This window comes from Prionailurus bengalensis, chromosome A1 (assembly GCF_016509475.1).
Source record: "Prionailurus bengalensis isolate Pbe53 chromosome A1, Fcat_Pben_1.1_paternal_pri, whole genome shotgun sequence".
Classification (NCBI taxonomy): domain Eukaryota; kingdom Metazoa; phylum Chordata; class Mammalia; order Carnivora; family Felidae; genus Prionailurus; species Prionailurus bengalensis.
In genome coordinates this window covers 14,503,702-14,522,801 of record NC_057343.1, presented here as the reverse complement: position 1 = coordinate 14,522,801, position 19,100 = coordinate 14,503,702, and the positions used below count along the sequence as shown (strand labels likewise).

General features: G+C 38.0%; 1 protein-coding gene across 11 annotated transcripts in view; it reads right to left on the bottom strand.

Moving 5' to 3' along the window:
- The window catches only part of NBEA (neurobeachin), a 685,885-nt gene that overhangs the window by 43,487 nt on the left and 623,298 nt on the right, over positions 1-19,100 (bottom strand). For all 11 annotated transcript variants that reach the window (XM_043576682.1, XM_043576704.1, XM_043576721.1 and 8 more), the window contains one exon: positions 913-1,080. In XM_043576682.1, coding sequence (XP_043432617.1) covers positions 913-1,080 — 168 coding nt within the window. The remainder of the gene's footprint in view (positions 1-912; positions 1,081-19,100) is intronic.

The following is a 19,100-nucleotide window of genomic DNA, read 5'->3' as shown; positions in this document are numbered from 1 at the left end:
TTTCTTTTCTCTGCTTGAAGCCATACAAATGGAACCATTTTGCTTTTGTAGAGGTATATAAGAAGTAACTTTATGGATGCAAATTTTTCTTGTAGGGCTTTATTTCCCAAATCTACAAGTTTTCCACCTCTAAGACTGAAAGTAAAAAATACAACAAGCATTCCATGATTGCTTGTTTTGCACACAGCAGATGGCAGCTACCGGGCGGAATAGAGGCTGGGGCATGGCTTCCTTGGCAGTGATGCTCACCCAGCAGCTGTTGTCTCTTTACTCCTTCACCTATCTGAAGTCATTTCGTGCAGTGCAGAAGTGATTTAAATAATATTTTCCAGGAATATTTTCACTAAAAATACTTACGCACACACAATTCCCAACTGTTAGCTATAAACTTTCAGGGTAAGAACCTACATGGATAAAATACTATACCCTCATCTATTTCATTGATGCATTTTGGTGAATATTCTGGAATAAAATACTATATACCCTCATCTATTTTATCAATGCATTTTTTGAGCATTCTGTGTAGAAGTCTGCAGGTTTGCTTTTATTAAGAAAATATATACTGGCAGATTATTTTAATGTGAACTATTCATATTCAAATGTCCCACTAGGTTTTATTAACAACACACACTGAGCATTAAGCATTTTAATGAAGATGCTAAAATAAAACAAGCAAAATAGGGATATTGAAGTGCATTATATATGTCTACAATTCAAAAAAGAAGAACATGATGGTCTCATTACTTGGTTTTGACATATATTATTCATTTTCCTACATTTATAAAAACTCTGGAATTTATGTTTTGTAAAAATTGATGTTGCAAAGAAATGTATACGGAAAGAGATGCAAAGCCAAATGTCTTTCTGAGAGATGAAAGAAATTTTTAGAATAATATGGGACTTAACACCTACCTCCCTGAGCACAGGGTCAGTGATACTATCCAGATTCACAGAGCCTTCGTAGGTTAAGTAGTGAAAAACATTCAGAGCACGGACTGCTTCTGGTCCTCGCTGTTTGTAGCCAAATATAAGGTCAATCCACTGATGGAGTTGGCAAGAAACAAATTCACTTTCCAGGGCCTGTAATGAGTCAAGAAAGAAATAAGAGACAGTACAAACTGAGCTAATCTCCCTTATTCTTAGTTTGAAATATTCTATATAAAGGAGTACAATATGTTCTTTGCTTTACCCTATTTTATCTATATGTATTATACATCCTATTCCTAGAAATGGTAACATACAACCTCCAATAAAACACAGACATGAGTGAAAATTTTCCCTTTCTAAAATGCTTAACTTTCTTGTGGCTCCAGCTATGTATATGATACAATTTTTACTATTAAGTAGATTTCTTAAAAAAGCCACATTCAGGGGCGCCTGGGTGGCGCAGTCGGTTAAGCGTCCGACTTCAGCCAGGTCACGATCTCGCGGTCCGTGAGTTCGAGCCCCGTGTCGGGCTCTGGGCTGATGGCTCAGAGCCTGGAGCCTGTTTCCGATTCTGTGTCTCCCTCTCTCTCTGCCCCTCCCTCTTTCATGCTCTGTCTCTCTCTGTCCCAAAAATAAATAAACTTTGAAAAAAAAATTAAAAAAAAAAGCCACATTCATGTTTAAAACAAAATAATTTGAAGTACCTGTTCTAATTTTACAATAATTTCATTTCTAATTTTTAAGCATTAGTTTAAAACTGAACAATTTTATTAGAAATGCATTGATACACACTTATTTTCCTGCCTGAAGTCCTCAAATTTACCTCTAACCCTACGAAAAGGGGACATCTTCCTGCTGCTACAAATGAATCCTTGCTTTTATACAGGGTAGAAATCCTTGGGCGATTTTAGATGTTTGCTAGCTAGTAGGAAATGAATGCAAATTAATGACAACTAATGACCATACTAAGCTTCCGTAAAGAGTCAGAAAAAAAAGAAGGCCTTGTCATTCCCCAAGAAACCATCATAAGCTTTCTGGAAGTATCGGGCCATGTAGACACGGAGTTCTGTTCACACCTGTGATATGAACAGTGACAATCACTGTATGGCTCACTATGCCTCTCACCTACTGCAGTCACCTGTCATCAATTTCTTATTGATTTTAAGAGACACTGATTTCAGCAACATGAACAAAAGCTGTAGAACTAGCTTCTTAAATTTCAACTAAGTGCAGCCATATTACACAATTTTCTAAATTACAGCTGTAACTAAATATGTGAATGAAGTCATTCTCTGGCTTCATGACCCTGATTTCCAACGTGTTGACACCAATTTGGATTCACTTAATTAATAAATGATTTCTTAAATTAGCCTTCTGATAATTATACTTCATTTTTTTAATCTATAAAATATCTGAATGATACTTTTCAACTTTTCCTGTGATCACATTTTACTACTAATTTTATTCCCCTCAAGTTCTTCTTGACTTATTTCTCTCAAAAGTTTTGATATTTACTTAAACCAATTATTGTGCATGTTTCTCATTCAGAAATATAAACAATTAGACTTTATTAAAGGGTAATTTCTGTACTGAAATTGAACAGGATTTTTGTATTCTCTATCGTAGTGGTCTTGATATAATAGTTCAGACTAGAGCACAGGGAAGGAGACTAAAATAGAAGAACGAGGTTGGTTAAAATTCTATATTGGTTATGTCATAAATGTTGGTTTGGTCAATGTACACAAATGATTTTGTAAGTGCAGTGTAACTAGTTAGTTAAGAAAAAAGTCAGTCTAATTAGTGCCTGGTGCAATAAATGAAAAGGATGAAAAACAAAAAGTTATGGAGTAGCTATTGTCCAAATGTATTCACAGGAGTTCAAAATAATACTGAAATCAGATAGATTATTTAAAGGAAGATTCTACCAACATCATCACATAATCAGTTAATCAGCAACAATTTCAAATAAATCTTAACAACATATTTGGAAAGGATTGATGAAATTCACTATTATTCTGTGGAGTAAAGCAATTATTGAATAAAATGCCTAATGCAGATACGAGAGGTGGAAGAAATGATTATTTTTCACTAATTTGAATTTTAAAAATCTATTTGTTGTCTTTTATCTCTATCCACTACTTTCATTTCTCTCCTCCACCAGAGGCAACATCTGTAATGTGTTTGAAGTCTCTCCTTTTGTTTGCATGTGTTTTTATAAAACATTACTCATTATTTGTGTATGCATTTTTGATTCATAAAAATGATATAGGGTTATAGATTTCATGTAGTTTCTTACTTTTTTCCAGTTAGCATTGATTTTTAAGATTATGTCACTGTATGTATAGGTAGTCCATTGTTTCTTTTTTTTTAAAGATTTTTTTAAGTTTATTTATTTTGAGAGAGAGAGAGAGAGAGAGAGAGAGAGAGAGAGAGAGAGAGAGAGAGAAAGGAGGGGAGGGGCAGAGAGAGTGGGAGAGAGAGAGAGAATCCCACGCAGGTTCTATACTGTCAGCCTGAAGTGGAGCTTGAACTCATGAACATTGAGATTGTGACCTGAACTAAAATCAAGAGTTGGGCACTTCACCAACTGAGCCACACAAGTGCCCCGGTAGTCTACTGATTCTAACAGCTGCATTGAACTCCCCCCAGCAATGAGCATTAGACTGCCTCTAAGTCCCCATGATACGATGCTGTGATAAATGTCCACTTTTGCATCTCCTTTTGGATCTTTGTAAGAATTTCTTTGGGACTCATAATCTGGAGTAGGACTGCTGTGTCACCACAGTGGATGTGTATAAACCCCATGACTCAGCAGCCATTAGTCTGCAGGTGCTCTTCAGAATGGCTGCCCAGCTCCACTTCCTCCAGTGGTGCATAAAGGGTTCTATATGTCCACATCCCCATTGGCTCTTGATATTATACAGGTTTCTAATTTAGCCAGTGTAAAGATACAAAACAATCAATATCTCATTGTTTTAATTTGTATTCCTCTGATTACTAAGGAACTTGGCATCTTTTTAATACACTTGTTGGCCTTTTGGGTTTCCTCTTCCATAAATTTCTTGTTCACACCCTTTGCTCATCTTTTTATGGAGGTTCCTATCTTTATGTTGTTACTTTGCAAAAGGTCTTGATATATTTAGGATAATAGTTCCTTGTTGGTTTTAAACACTGCACATGAATTACTCCAAATGTCATGTGTCTATGAACTTTATCCATATTGTTCTTTGTTGAGCAGAAATTCCTAATTTTGAGATAATCAAATACTTTTTTCTCTTTATTTTTATACTCTTGGGATTTTGATTTGAAGTTACAAAGATAACTTTCTATAATTTTGATGTATTACCTATATATTTATGGACTTACTTTTCACATATTGATCTTTAATCCACCTCGAGTCTACTTTCATTCACATGTGGTATTAAATAGGGATCCAGTACTATTTTTGTTTTTATAGTACGTCAGTTTTTCCAATACCATCCATTAAACAAACACACCTTTCCTCAGTGGTCTGTAGTGTCATCTTTAGTGTGTGTATATTTGAAACAAAGATGTAAAACTGCTAGTGTTTACATATATGATAACCTACCTAGAAAAAGCAATACAATCAGCAGCCAAGTGATTACAACCAATAAAAGGGTTGCAAGGTCTTTCCTTCTTTTTCTTTCTTTCTTTCTTTCTTTCTTTCTTTCTTTCTTTCTTTCTTTCTTTCTCTCTCTGCTTTCTGTCCTCCCTTTTTCCTTCTTCCTCTTCTTTATATCCTTCCTTCCTTCCTTCTTTCCTTCCTTCCTTCCTTCTTTCCTCTTCTCTCCCTCTCTCTCTCTCTCTCTCTGTCTCTCTCTGGATATGTGTGAGTCTCCAGCTTGTCCCATTCTTTTTATTTCTATTGTTACCTTTATTTATTTTTAATTATCTTTATTTCTCAGATATCTTTGTATTTGGTGGATTTCTTTTTCTTTCTCAGAGTCAATGCAGCTATTTCTGGACCTTTATTCTTCCCTGTAACTTTTAGAATAAGTGCACATGGATACATCAAAATAATTGTGATTGGGAGTCCAATAAATTCATGCAGTAATTTGGAAAATTGATACTAGGTTTTCCCATCCAAGGTCCCAGAATGTCTCTTTACCTATACAGATTATTTTCTATGTATTTTATTAGAGTTAAAAATTAATACTTTCTCCATAAAGGATGTGGGAATTCTCAGATAGTCTATAAGTTTTGATGCAATGATAACATTTCTAAAATTATATTTCATAGTTGGTTACTGATGATGTAAAGAAAATGCCATTGATTTCTATAAGTTGATTTTGCTTGTGGTAATTAGTTATACCTATAACTTTTTTTTTTTTTTGAGAGAGAGAGAGAGGATGCAAGTGAGCAAGGGGCACAGAGGGAGGGAGAGGGAGAGAGAGAAGTGGGGCTCACCTGATGCAGGGCTCGAGCTCACCAGATGTGGGGCTCAAACTCAAGAACATGAGATCATGACCTAAGCCAAAGTCAGGTGCTTAACTGACTGATCAACCTAGGTGCCCCATATACCTAAAACTTCTTTATTTCTTCTTATAGAATTGTTCTCACCCTTGAGGACTACATTCAATAATAGTGGTGATATGGAGCATCTCTTTTTCCTAATCTTGAAGGATTAGTTTTGATCCGACACACATATATACACTCACACATTTTATATACATAATTGTTGGGTTGTTAGATAATACTTGACTTAGAATTTTTGTATTTATATCCATACATGAAATGGCCCTATTTATTTATTCTTTTTGCTCCCTTTAGCTACTTTTGGAGGCAAGATCACACTAGCCTCATGGATGGCCATGTTTTCTGCAACAACTTACTAAGAAATGACTTTATTATCTCTTGAAAATCTGGTAGAATTTACCCGTAAAATAATATGGCCTTGGATAATTTGGAGATGGGAAGATTTTACCATTTAAATTTTTTAAAGACTTTTAAGTCTTAGTTCTTTTGGTGCTAATTTTAATATTTTATATATTTTTCTCAATATTTGTTCCATCTCAATTAAAAAAATTATTATGTCATTATTTGCTTCTAACAACCTTTTTTTTTTAAATTTTTAAATGTTTATTCATTTTTGAGAGAGAGAGCAGAAGACGGGCAGAGAGAGAGGGAGACACAGAATATGAAGCAGGCCCCAGGTTCTGAGCTGTTAGCACAGAGCCCGACGCGGGGCTCAAACCTATGAACTGTGAGATTATGACCTGAGCTGAAGTCGGATGCTTAACCGACTGAGCAACCCAGGTGCCCCTGTTTCTAACAATCTTTATATGTTTTTTTTTTTTAATTTAAAAATTTTCTAACACTCTTTAATTCAATTAAAGTCTATAGTTATTTATCCTATCCTGTTTTATATGCTGGAGAGGCAGCAGAGTGAATCAATGGAAAGTTAATTGTTTAAATAATTTTGTCTCAGGTTTTTTGGGGGGAGGGGCATTACAAGATTAAATAGCAAAGAAACAATAAGGTAGCAGATTCAACAGATAGTGTTATACATTATACACTGCATACACCGTCTGTCTTAAACATCTGTCTTATATATTGTCTTATACCTTGTCTTGCTGGTCACTGTGCAAAGAGAAGAGAAAATCCAGTTAGAACATCTAAAAGCCAACTCTAAATCAAATACATATCTAAGAATCAAATTTTAGATAGCCCATAATGAAAGCATAAAGACCTATCTAAAGCTGAAGTCTGACACTGAGACTTAACTGTACTCTAAAGAGTATCGGTCTGTTATTAAATACGTGCTCTCTGCTCATTTGTTCTTTACAGAACTATGTTTTCTTGCACAAGCCCATTTTGGACTCTGAAACAAGATTTTGTTGCAAATACTTACAATGGAAAAATATACAGAAACACTTGATTACCAAGCTATTAGGGTTATAATGGTCTTAATAGCTCGCTTTACCCTCTACTTGCATATCTAAAAGCAGAAGCAATTGCTTTAAGCCTAGATAAACCAATTCCCAATCCATAATTCTGCCCTGGGGATCTGGGAGGAAGGAAATAAGGAGTGAGATTTACACCGTAGAGGGATATCTCTTGGATGGATAATAGTTTCCTAATTCCCATTTCCATGTTGTCCCATGGGGATTAGATGCTAAAGGATTCTTTCTCCAGCAGGTTTAGGATAAAGTGTCTCTGAAACTTATGAAAAAGGAAACTAGGCTGCTGGAATGAACTCTCAGGAAAGAATATTTATTTCTCCTGAATTCGTTGATTTAAGAATATTGAATTTCCGTCTCCTCTTCTAGATAAGAGCAAGAATACTTCCAAGCCCCTTCTCTTATTGCCTCAAAAATCTGCTTCTGATTTTGAAAAAATTCTTAAAGAGAGTTGCATAGAGTTAAGCAATCAGGAATCATAGCGCTACATCTTCTGCAGGGAACTTAAATTATCCTATTACGTGATTGCTCACTGGATGTATAAATACAGAGAATTCTTTTCCCTTCCCACTCGCCCCACCCTGGTCTTAGCTCTCATTGCTCTCCACATGGGCGACTGCCAATAGTCCTCAACCTGTTTCTCTCTTCTAACCTGTCTTGTACCCTGCTGGGGACATAGACTTCTGAAACCATCATGTTCCTATGGTCATCCTCTATCTCAAATTTTCCACGGTTCCTCCCAGCAAAACATGGTAGGGTAAACTTTACCTGGCCGCTAAGGCCTCTCAAATCATGATCCCACCGTCCACCATGACTTCTTGGGACTTGCTGATAGGATTCCTGGCTCCAAGAAGCACAGACAATTCACACCCCCGGGGCACACAGCAGCTGGTACAACCTTTGAGCCTCTGTGGCTCCTTTCTCCTCAAGATGAAAGCATTTCAACCTCCTGCTTCTTTTTGAGGTCTTAGCCATCCTGCTTACTCAAGTGCAATGTTTGTTTCCTGAGTTCTCCAGCTCACACTCTATGAATTCTTCTATGAATTTCTATGACACTTGAAACCTGTACCCTCCTGTTTAATGCAGTAAGATTATGTATACACATTTACTTGTGAAAATCAATTTGCATATCAATTGGAAAGTGCTATACAAACAAATGGGGTCATTACCAATTAGCACTTGTTTCAAACTTGCAATACTGTATATATTAGAATATAAGCATTTCGAACATAGGGATCATATCTAATGCTTCTTTTCCATTTGCCATAGCACCCCACCTAACATTAAAAGTATTTGATAAATATTATTGGATAATTAATTAAGCAATGAGAAAGAAGTGTTGGTAACAAGAAGGAAAAAATGTCAGGGGTGGGAAAGAAGCTCATTCATTCATTCAGTAACTATTGACTGACCATCTGCTATGCGCTGACAATATTATAGATTTTAGGATTACAGCAGTAGATAAAAGAAAATACTGTTCTGCAGTGTTCACACTGTAGCGGGAGGAGATCGACACACCCCCCAATTATTAGTAAGACACACAGTACGTCAGAAGGTAGTAAGTGCTAAAGAAAAGAGAAAGGTAGGAAAGAAAGTTAAGGAGTATGCATGGATGAGGAGGGGATTGCTATTTTGGAGGAGGTGATCAGAGAAGGTTTCCTTGAGTTTGTGATAATTAAGGACCACAGTGAGGAAGTGAACTATAAAGACATCTGGGGGAAGAGGTTTTCAAACAGAGGTAACAGCCATTCATTCATTCATTCATTCATCCATCATCCATTCAATATCGAGCATCTATTATGTGCCAGGCAGTTATTCTAGGCCCCAGAGATACTATGGTAAACAAGACAAAAGCCCTGATCTCTAGGGGTATATCTCATTGAAATGCAAATAAACAATGGGAAAATAATCTCTCTCCAGCCCCAAATTACTGACCCTCTATCCTATGTTAGAAAGCCAAGCCTCGCCTTGGAGGATATACAGATGAACAAGCATTCCATGCCCTCAAAAATATCACAATGTAGTGGGAGATAAACATGTCAACTTGGGCTTTTCCTGCTGCTCAAATTTCTGCTCAAACTCTAAGCTGACAAAAGGCACTAAATGTTCTACCCCATCCCATTTCTCCTGCTCTATCCATCACCATTTTACATTTACAGGGCCTGTCCCCCCTACCATTTACTTGCCTCTGTAAGCCAACAGAAATCTTAGGGAAAATGGTCACAGCCAGAAAGTTGCAGAAAGAGACTGCTGGCTCCAACTTTAAAATACACCCAGAATTGGGGTGCCTGGGTGGCTTGGTCGGTTGATTTCAGCTCAGGTCATGATCCCAAGGTTGTGGGATTGGAGCCCAAGCTCAGTGTGGAGCCTGCTTAACATTCTTTGTCTCTATCCCTCCTCCCCTCTCCCCCACTCACGTTCTCTCTCTCTCTCTCTAAAATGAAAATTAAAAATTAAAAACAAAACCACTAAAAAAACCCCACCCAGAATTAATTAATTTCTTACTACCTTCACTGGTACCACCCTGGTCCAAGCCACCATCATCTCTCACAACACTTGCTAACAGATACGCCTGATTCTACCCTGTGCCTCAACAGTTCACTCCCAACACTGCAGCCAGAACAATCCTTTCAAAATGTAAGTAAGATCATGGCACTCTTCTGCTCCAAAGCACTGTGATGGCTTTCCATTTCACTCAGAGTGAAAACTCAAAGTGCTTACAGTGGCCTTCAAAGCCTTCTGTGATCTGACCTCGGTACTGCTCAGTCTTGTACTAGGTGCCCCCTTCCTGCTCACTCCCCCCTGGCTCCTTGGTTTCCGAGGGAAGCACATCCCTGCCACAGGGCCTTTGCTCCAGATGGTCCTTCTGCCTGCAATGGTCTTTCCCCAAGACAGTCACTTGATCCACTCCCTCACCTCCTTCCAGTCTTAATGCAAATCTCACTGAGGGGATCCTGACCACCAATCTGTGTATTCCTGATCCCTTTACCTTCCACTGCATCTTTTTTCCATACTATTGATTACTTTCTCATATACTACATATTTTACTTATTTATTTACTATTTTGTTGTCTGTCTGCCTTCGATCAATAGTAAGCTGTATGAGGGCAGGGATCTTTGTCTGTTTCACTGGTATACTCCAACCACATAAAACAGCATCTGAACACTCATATCTGTTGAATGAATGGATGATAGCCTCTATCAGTGTTTGCTGAGACTACACGTTTACTTGTCTGTGCTCCTAACTAGAGTGGGAGCTCCTGAAGGCCACTCGCTGTGTTGCTCATGATAGTGTTTCCAGAGCCTAGAGAAGTATGAACTGTGTAACAGGCCCTCAATGACTGGGATAAAGAAAGAATTTCTCTAATTTAGCTTTCTTTTGAGTAGGGTCCCTGTTCAATGCTTCTTTGTGTTTTCCATAATGCCTTACTCAGAGCTGGCTCTCTGTGAAGATTTGTGGAATAGGCAGATCCCCAGTTATAGATCGAAAGACACTGAAACTCCAAGAGATTAAGGGTGACTTATTTGTCCAAGGTGTCACAGCTAGCAGGGGCCAGAGCGTGCACGCAAACACATGACATCTAGCTCAGTATTCTGAGTTGCTGCAAAACATCTCCAAAAATTCTCATTTACTACAAATTCTTTTTTGAACAGGGAGTTTTTTCTTAGCATAAAAATATACCCAAATGCAAACTGTTACCTATCAAAAAGAGACTTTTTTCTTTAAAACATGGAAATCTTATAAAGGAGGTAATACAGCAAAAGTGAAACGACATTCAGTTCTCTTTCTCTGCCTCAGTGCACGTCGCACTGCTGCTCAGACTGAGAACATTCTACATGTGGTCCGGGAGCACCAGGGACCTGTGGGTTGAGGGCTGGATGAGATTATCAGTGCACATCCGTGAAAGGCCTTTTTCTAAAACAAATTTTTAAAAAGGGCAGATTATGATTGATGAACCCAGCATTAGGGTAATGTTATCAGAGATACTTTCTATTTCTGTCCTTTGTGGAGAGGTCAGATTATAATCATGTTAGAACTGAACACAGTGCTTTATTAATGTTTCATGAGTGAGTTGTAATCAGCCTAGCTGGGTGTGGGTAAATTAAACCAATTCTTGACGTATGAACTCAATGCATTCAGAATTTATTGAAATATCTACTCAAAGTGTCTATATTGCTTTTCCAGCTTTTCCAATGAGGCCAAAATTTGAATTTCACAGTTTGGTAAAACACAATCCTTGTCACTATATTTACAAGGTATCAACAACTCTAATTAATTATATATGTTATCTCCCATAACTAGAACACCAATTAACTAAAAAAAAAATACATCCTTAAAACTTAAAGTACCATTTCATTTTTAAAAAATTAAAATTTAGATGCCTATCTAAAAATTTCTACACATAAAAACTTCTACAAATACATCAAATACCTTTCCAATTGCTGCTGTGAGAGAATAAAAACTGATTTATGGTCAATGATGTCATCCCTTTTTATAATATTACTTTTGCCTTCTTTGCCTTGAATTCCTGAATGACATCTTGAAAGAAGGAGGAGGATGTGCTCATGGGTACAGAATACTAATCCCCACGAAGAAATGAACGTTTTTTTACCACCCTGAATGTCATTTCTTTGGGATATATGACATTTTCATCTTATACTGTAGGCTTATGACAAAGAACTCCTTCAAATAACTGAAGATAATCCCAGCCCAAATTATAAATATACTGGAGCACATTTTCTCTAAACCTATTTCATAAGAACTAAATCCTACATGAGCTACCCAGCTGGTACAAAGTCAGAAACTTTTAACGTTACAAAACAATATAAAAGAATGAGGGCTGTGTTCATGGAATTTGTGGGAAATTTAAACCCTTCTATATTTTCTGTTATAACTCAGGCTTTGTATATTAGGGAAACATTCATCCAATAACTATTCCTTCAGTAAAAGAGAGAGAGAGAGAGAGAGAGAGAGAGAGAGAGAGGCACATGATTGATTAAATTTCCTACTGTTAACACAGATGCCTGACATTGTTTCTGAATGACATCAGTGCGATCATTTCCCAGCAGTACGATGGGGAAATGGACCAGAAGCTGGAGCAAAGTCAGCTAAGAACAGGATACTGTGAAGAAAAACTGCAAGCTGAAGGAAAGCAGCGCAGGAGACACTGAGGGAGGAGAGCAGACACACGCTACTTTTCAAAAGACGTCCTTTGCTCGCTCTGATGTCTAGGACTGCTCTTCTAAGAGGCAGCTCTCTCCGGCTGCCCATTAGCTCTAATTCTGATGCAACCAAGAGTGGCGGCTATGGATGCAGAGCCTAGGTGACGCCATGGTAGCTTTCCCTTCCTATTCTTCAGGGTCTCTTCTAGGGAAACCCAGGGAAAGACAACAGGAAGAATAAACACTTCCCAAGCCACCTGTTCTGTGCTAGCAGGCACTTCCTACACACGGTTGATTGAACCTGACCCTGCATTCTGGTGCTGCACGGAACCAAGACAGGGGCAGTTGGATTTCCCCAAATATGCGGGATTTTGGGTAAAGCCTTTCACTCCATGGAGTAAAGATTTAGTTCAAAAGTCTTACCTGACTCATTAATGGCTACAAGATAACAGGGATTTGGCTTAGAATAAAGAAAAACCCCAGTGCTTGCTTCTTTCACTTCTTCACAAAAACAAGTTGGAACTTGTTGTTATAATAAAAATGTAATATATAATACATATAAACAATAATATGTTATATGTCAACTATACCTCAATGAAAAAAAAACTGCAAAAATTACTATGCATTTCTGAAAATGTTTTACGACATTTTCAGAAATGCACAAGTATTTATCCCTCATATTTTAGTCAGTTACAAAACTTAATTGTTTTGAATACGTGAGTACATCTTTGAGGGACAGTTAATTCACCACATTATATGCAATCTTTATAGTTCCTAGTATGTTGTATGAACTTGGCTTGATGACATTCTTGTGGCTTGATAAACACACGTGTTTCTCAATGTAAATATCAACGTATTTACATTGATAGTAAATAGTGAGATTTATTTTAAAGAAGCACTATATTTTGTCTGAAAGTTTGTTCAGCAGCACTTGAGCTGATAGAAAGACAAGATATAAGAGGTATGTAAACAGAAGTCAGGTAATTCATTAGAGCAACTGGTAAGTTTAGTATCAGGATTAAAATGTTTCTTGTAGTTTATTTATTTATATTCAACAGAAGTACTCTGAGCAATTATAAATATAAAATAATTTATTACTCAAAATTTATACTTATAAATTTTGCTTTTTCTTGAAGTAAGAGGGAAAATCTATTTTAGACTTTAACTTGTCTTTATAATGTTACAATCATTTCTCAAGCTGTATCTTTCTTTTTTTTTAATTTTTTTTAACGTTTATTTATTTTTGAGACAGAGAGAGACAGAGCATGAATGGGGGAGGGTCAGAGAGAGAGAGAGAGAGAGAGAGAGACAGAATCTGAAATAGGCTCCAGGCTCTGAGCTGTCAGCACAGAGCCCAATGCAGGGCTCGAACTCATGAACCGCAAGATCATGACCTGAGCCGAAGTCAGCCGCTTAACCGACTGAGCCACCCAGGCGCCCTAAGCTGTATCTTTCTTTTTTTTAAGTTTTCAAAAAAAATGTATATTTATTCTTGAGAGAGAGAGATAGAGCATGTGTGTGTGTGAGTGGTGGAGGTGGGGAGAGAGAGAGAGAGAGAGAGAAAGAGAGAGAGAGAGAGAGAGAGAGAGAGAGAGAGAGAGAATCCTAAGCAGGCTCTGAACTGCAGAGCCGGACTCAGAGCTCAAACTCACAAACCATGAGATCATGACCTGAGCCAAAATGAAGAGTTGGACGCTTAACCCACTGAGGCACCCAGGTGCCCCTCAGGCTGTATCTTTCAATGAAAAATCCTAATTCTCTTTGATGAATAATCCTAATTCTCTTAAGATCCAAATGATACGAAACCATTTGGTGAGAATCAGGTATTTCTCAGGAAAAAAGACTTTTTAAAAAAATCTTATGTGGTGATCACATGAACAATTCAATTAAATAATTAAATTAAAACTCAATTTTAAGTCTCAGTCAAAATTAGGTGTTTGGCAATCTTCCATGCATAGATATAATTAGTTTGCAAATAACAAATAAGCTCTATTCCAAAGTTCCTTCATAAGGTGGTGTTTGGAATAGATATTGCAGGGGAAACAGTATTAGTCTAATCTGCTTTGGTTGTCAAGTCGATCTATAAAGCCGTATTTAATTAAATATACAGCTGACATTTCAGAGACTATCAGTGGGTCCAGGAGACACGACATTCAGAGTTCCAATCTGCAATGCTAGGTATGGTAAGTAGAAAAAGCACTTGGGTGAGTCATGTAGCCTTCCCGGGTCTTCGTCTCCTTATTGAAATACAGATCTGTTCCAGCTCTAAAATCCTGTGTGTGCCTCTAAAGTTTACATTTCCTCCATCTGCAGAGTTAAAGAGTCTTCTTCCGCTCACAACTGCTGCACTCTAAGCAGAGGTCTCGCCCGCTGGAAAGGGAGCCTCACAGGGTAAGGGCTGGGGGAGAAAGAGGTAGAAATGAGATCTCAGAAAGTCAGATCTACATGGCTGTTGGGGCCAGAACATCCTGCTGGTTTTGGTTCAATGCTCACTCATTTCTTTCTTTTCTTCCACTGACCCCAAGGTACTGATTCTTGTTAGAAGACATGTTTCTTTCCCTTCTCCCTTTCCACAGCTCCTTAAATCATCATTTTATCCTGAGCACTGTGGATAGTAACACGGCCACTTAGATAAGTAGGTGATATCTGGGCAAGGTCATTTACCTCTCTGGGTTCCAGGATAATTCCTAAAAGACTTTCTGAGGATTAAAAGAATAATGTATTTGAAGCTCTAGCAAGTATCCGACAAAGAATAAACACTCAAAAATGGCACAGGGTATATGGATGACATTATTGCATCTTGGTCAACCTTCCTATTGGGATGACTCAGGACCATCACTGGGCTACAGGGTAAGGTGACTAAGATTAGCGTATGTACATCCCGATTTGCAGCAGTTGTGAGCAGTAACTCTTCGAGTGAGGACAGTAGAGAAAAACATGTAAGCAGCTACACCAGAGAAGTCAGGAGAATGTCGTAGGCTACTAGCCGTAGAGCTAGCTGTAGGAAGGGGTGCAAACTGGGCACCGTGTATAATAACATTCCACTTTACTAAAGGCAGAATTTTGTCATTTCATGTTTTGGTACATTTCTACACTGGAAGTGATCAAACAATGACCAATAAAACCTGAGGCAGAAGATACAGTCACTCTACCAAAGCTACAAAGTATACATTTCCTCCAGGGCCTCAATTAGCATTTGACTGACTCATTGATCATGAAGCTTTGATACATTTGATTAACTGGTTTTGCAGACTGGAGATTTTAAACAACATATTTGAATTGGTATGGCTATAAAGGGAAGTGTGCTGATAGCTCACAATTTACAGAAGAAAACATAAAAAGAATATAGAAGTATATCCTTCATACAACAACAATGGGTACTCATAATAGAGAGAAGAAGTTTCTTCTTTTGTATAAGAGGATAGGGAGCGAAGGAGTGATAAAGTTTAGAAAAAACAAATCTCCAAAAAAGTTTTCACTATAAAAATCTAGAAACTTATTTTATCTGGAATGTTTATTCAGTTGGATTATATTACTACCCATCATATTAGATGAATGAAGCCTCGTGATTTTTTAAAATGTTTTTCTTTATTTTTGAAGGAGAGAGAGAAACAGAGCATGAGCAGGGGAGGAGCAGAGAGAGAGGGAGACACAGAATCGGAAGCAGGCTCCAGGCTCTAAGCTGTCAGCACAGAGCCCGATGTGGGGCTTGAACTCATGAACTGCGAGACCATGACCTGAGCCGAAGTCGGACACTTAACCGACTGAGCCACCCAGGTGCCCCAGAAGCCTCATGATTTTTATGCAAAGTTAGTCAAGAGTGTATGGTCTTATCCAGTTTATATCAATACTAATTACCTGATGGTTTCATATCCATAATAATTCTCTTTCCCTGTATTCAAGACATTCTGTGTATGATGCTACCTTGAGGATTTGCTTTTAGAAGCACAGATGCCTTTTCTTTTTTCAGTTAGGCATATCATTAACAAAATTATTAATTCTGTAGGCATTTCACTAATGAGGAGCACAAAGGTTGTATCTGTATTGAGTCACTACTTAATGTTTTATTAAAATACATGTAAGATGTTTCAGCATCTAAAAAGCACATGAAAAGACAGTCAACATCGTTAGTCACTAGAAAAATGGAAATTAAACCATAATGAGATTTTATTTCACATCCACTCGAATGGTTATAATAAAAAACAGGCGATAACAAGTGTCGGTGAAGATGCGGAAGGACTGAACAGGCATCCGTTGTTAGCGGGAACCTAAAATGGTACAGACCCTTTGCAAACTAGGTAATTTCTTAGAAGTTAGACATAAATTTACCATGACTCAACAACCCTACTCTAGGTATACATCCCAAAGCAATGAAAACGTGTGTCCACATAGAGACTGATACAGGAGTGTTCAGAGCGGCATTACTTACAACAGCCCCAAAGCGGAAACAACCCAAACGTTCAACTGATGAGTGGATCAACAAAACATGGAGTGCCGTTATGAAAAAGAGCCAAGTACTGACACGGGCTGCAACATGGATTGATCACAAAAACTATGCCAGGTGAAAGAAGTCAAACACAAAAGAACACGTATTAATCAGTTCCATTTATGTAAAATGTCCAGAAAAGGCAAACTTGTGGAGATAGAAAACAGATTAATGGTTGCCTAGGGCTGGAGGTGGGTATAGAGAGTGACTGAAAATAGGCACAGGATCTTTTTGGGATGATGGAGATGTTCTAAAATTAGATTGTGGGGATGGTCACACCACTCTGTAAATCTACTAAAAATCATTCAATTGTACACTGAAAGCAAATGCATTTTACGATAATGATTTAAAAAAAAAAACACTTATAAAGTATGTCTCCACATTTCACAGGTGAGAAATGGGAAGACCAGAGATGTTCATTTACCCAGGGCAATGAGGCTAGTAAACAGCAGAGCCCAGGTTCAAGAGCAGGAAATTATTAAACTCTAAGTCACACTCTTTCCAATATGGTATTCATTATTAGCACCCACATGAAAGGTTCTGTTTAATCGGTTGGGTGCGATCGTGTGAACAAGAGAAAAATCTGGTCCAACAATTTTTGGCTACTTTATTCGCCTGAATGGAGGATTCGTTCAGTTTAACTAGTTTGGACATAACAGACCACATATTGAAATCATTGACATTATTACTCCTATATGATTCAATCATTCACCCAGCAAATATTTACTGAGCAACTACTTTGCGTCAGGCACAGTTCTGGGCTCCACAAGTGTATTGTGGAATGCTGTGACTGAGAGCTACTGATATGCAGCAGTTTCTAGGGTTGAATTTGTGGATCCCGTATCCTTACACTGACATTACTGGCAGCATTCAAGTATGTAAGAGTAGCATGGAAATGGATGGCCAATTCTAAAAATAAGTATAGATTTTAGAAATATAATGCATCATAGAAGTATAAATCCTTCACATTCAAAATACAAACTGAAAAATTATCTGTTATTCAAGGAGGTGCATGAAATAACCCCATGTATCTGGAAGTACCAATTTATAGGTTGAAAAGTGTCAGAAATCATATCTACAAATTACAAAATACATGATATTCCCTCAAAGGGGGAGACCAGATTGCAGATAATATACACAAACTACTTTTAAACGTAGGTCTACCACATGAGCAACAGTTTTCTAAAATAAAATATATTAAAAGTAAAATATTTCTTTAAATTTTTTTTAAGTTTCTTTAAGAGAGAGAGGACGCAGGGAAGGGACAGAAAGAAAGGGAGAGACAGAGAGAACCCCAAGCAGGCTCTGCACCAGCAGCACTGAGCCCAATGTAGGGTTTGAAGTCACGAACCGTGAGATCATGACCCGAGCTGAAATCGAGAGTTGGACACTGGACCGACAGAGCCACCCAGGCAGCCCAAAAGTAAAATGTTTCTTTAAAAACTTTTTTTAACGTTTTATTTTATTTTTGTGTGAGAAAGAGAGACAGAGTGCGAGCGGGGAAGGGGCAGAGAGACAGAGGGAGGCAGAATCTGAAGCAGGCTCCAGGCACAGAGCCCCACATGGGGCTCAAACCCATGAACTGTGAGATCATGACCTAAGCTGAGGTTGGATACTTAACCAATTGAGCCACTCAGGTGCCCTGGTAAAGTATTTCTTAAAGAAAGAAAATATATGGAGTGCCTGGGTGGCTTAGTCAGTTAAGTGTCTGACTTCGGCCTAGGTCATGATCTCACACAGTTCAAGGGTTCGATCCCCACATCAGGCTCTGTGCTGACAGCTCAGAGCCTGGAACCTACTTCAGATTCTGTGTCTCCCTCTCTCTCTGCCCCTCCCCTGCTCACACACCCTCTCTCTCTCAAAAATAAATAAACATTAAAAAAAAAAAAGAAAATAGAGCTCCAAATTGAGGGGATCATGTGACTGACAGTGAAGTCCACAAAAAGAGAGAGAAAGAGAGACATACACATACAAAATCAGGGGGTAGAGGCAGGAACCACATATAATCTGATCCTGTTTATGTGAAATGTCCAGAATAAGTAAATGTGTAGAGACAGAAAGTAGGTTAGTAGTGCATAGGGTTGGCTGGGGAAAATGGCGGAAGATACTGAAGGTTCTGGGTTTATTTATGGGGTGATAAAAATGTTCATAATTGATTGTGGTGATGTTTGCACAACTCTGTAAAAAAATTAAAATCCATTTATTTTTTTATGTTACGTGGGTGAACTGTACAGTAAGTGAATTCTATCTGCCTGACATATGTGAATTACGTAAGTCTTACTAAAAGAATGGACTAAGGACTATGTGAACTCCATTGCAAATGTGGACTTTATTTCGATTCTGATTCATACAAATAAGGTGTAAAAGCAAAATAAAATACATTTATAAGACAGTTGGAAAAAATTGGGAGTGAGTGAAACAGGGTTAAAAAAATATTTTGGGGGGGTGCCACCTGGGTGGCTCAGTCAGTTAAGCATCTGACTCTGGTTTCTGCTCAGGTCATGTTCTCATGGTTTGTGAGTTCAAGCCCCGCATTGGGCTCTGCACTGACAGCACAGAGCCTGCTTGGGATTCTCTCTCTCCCTCTCTTGCTGCCCCTCCCCC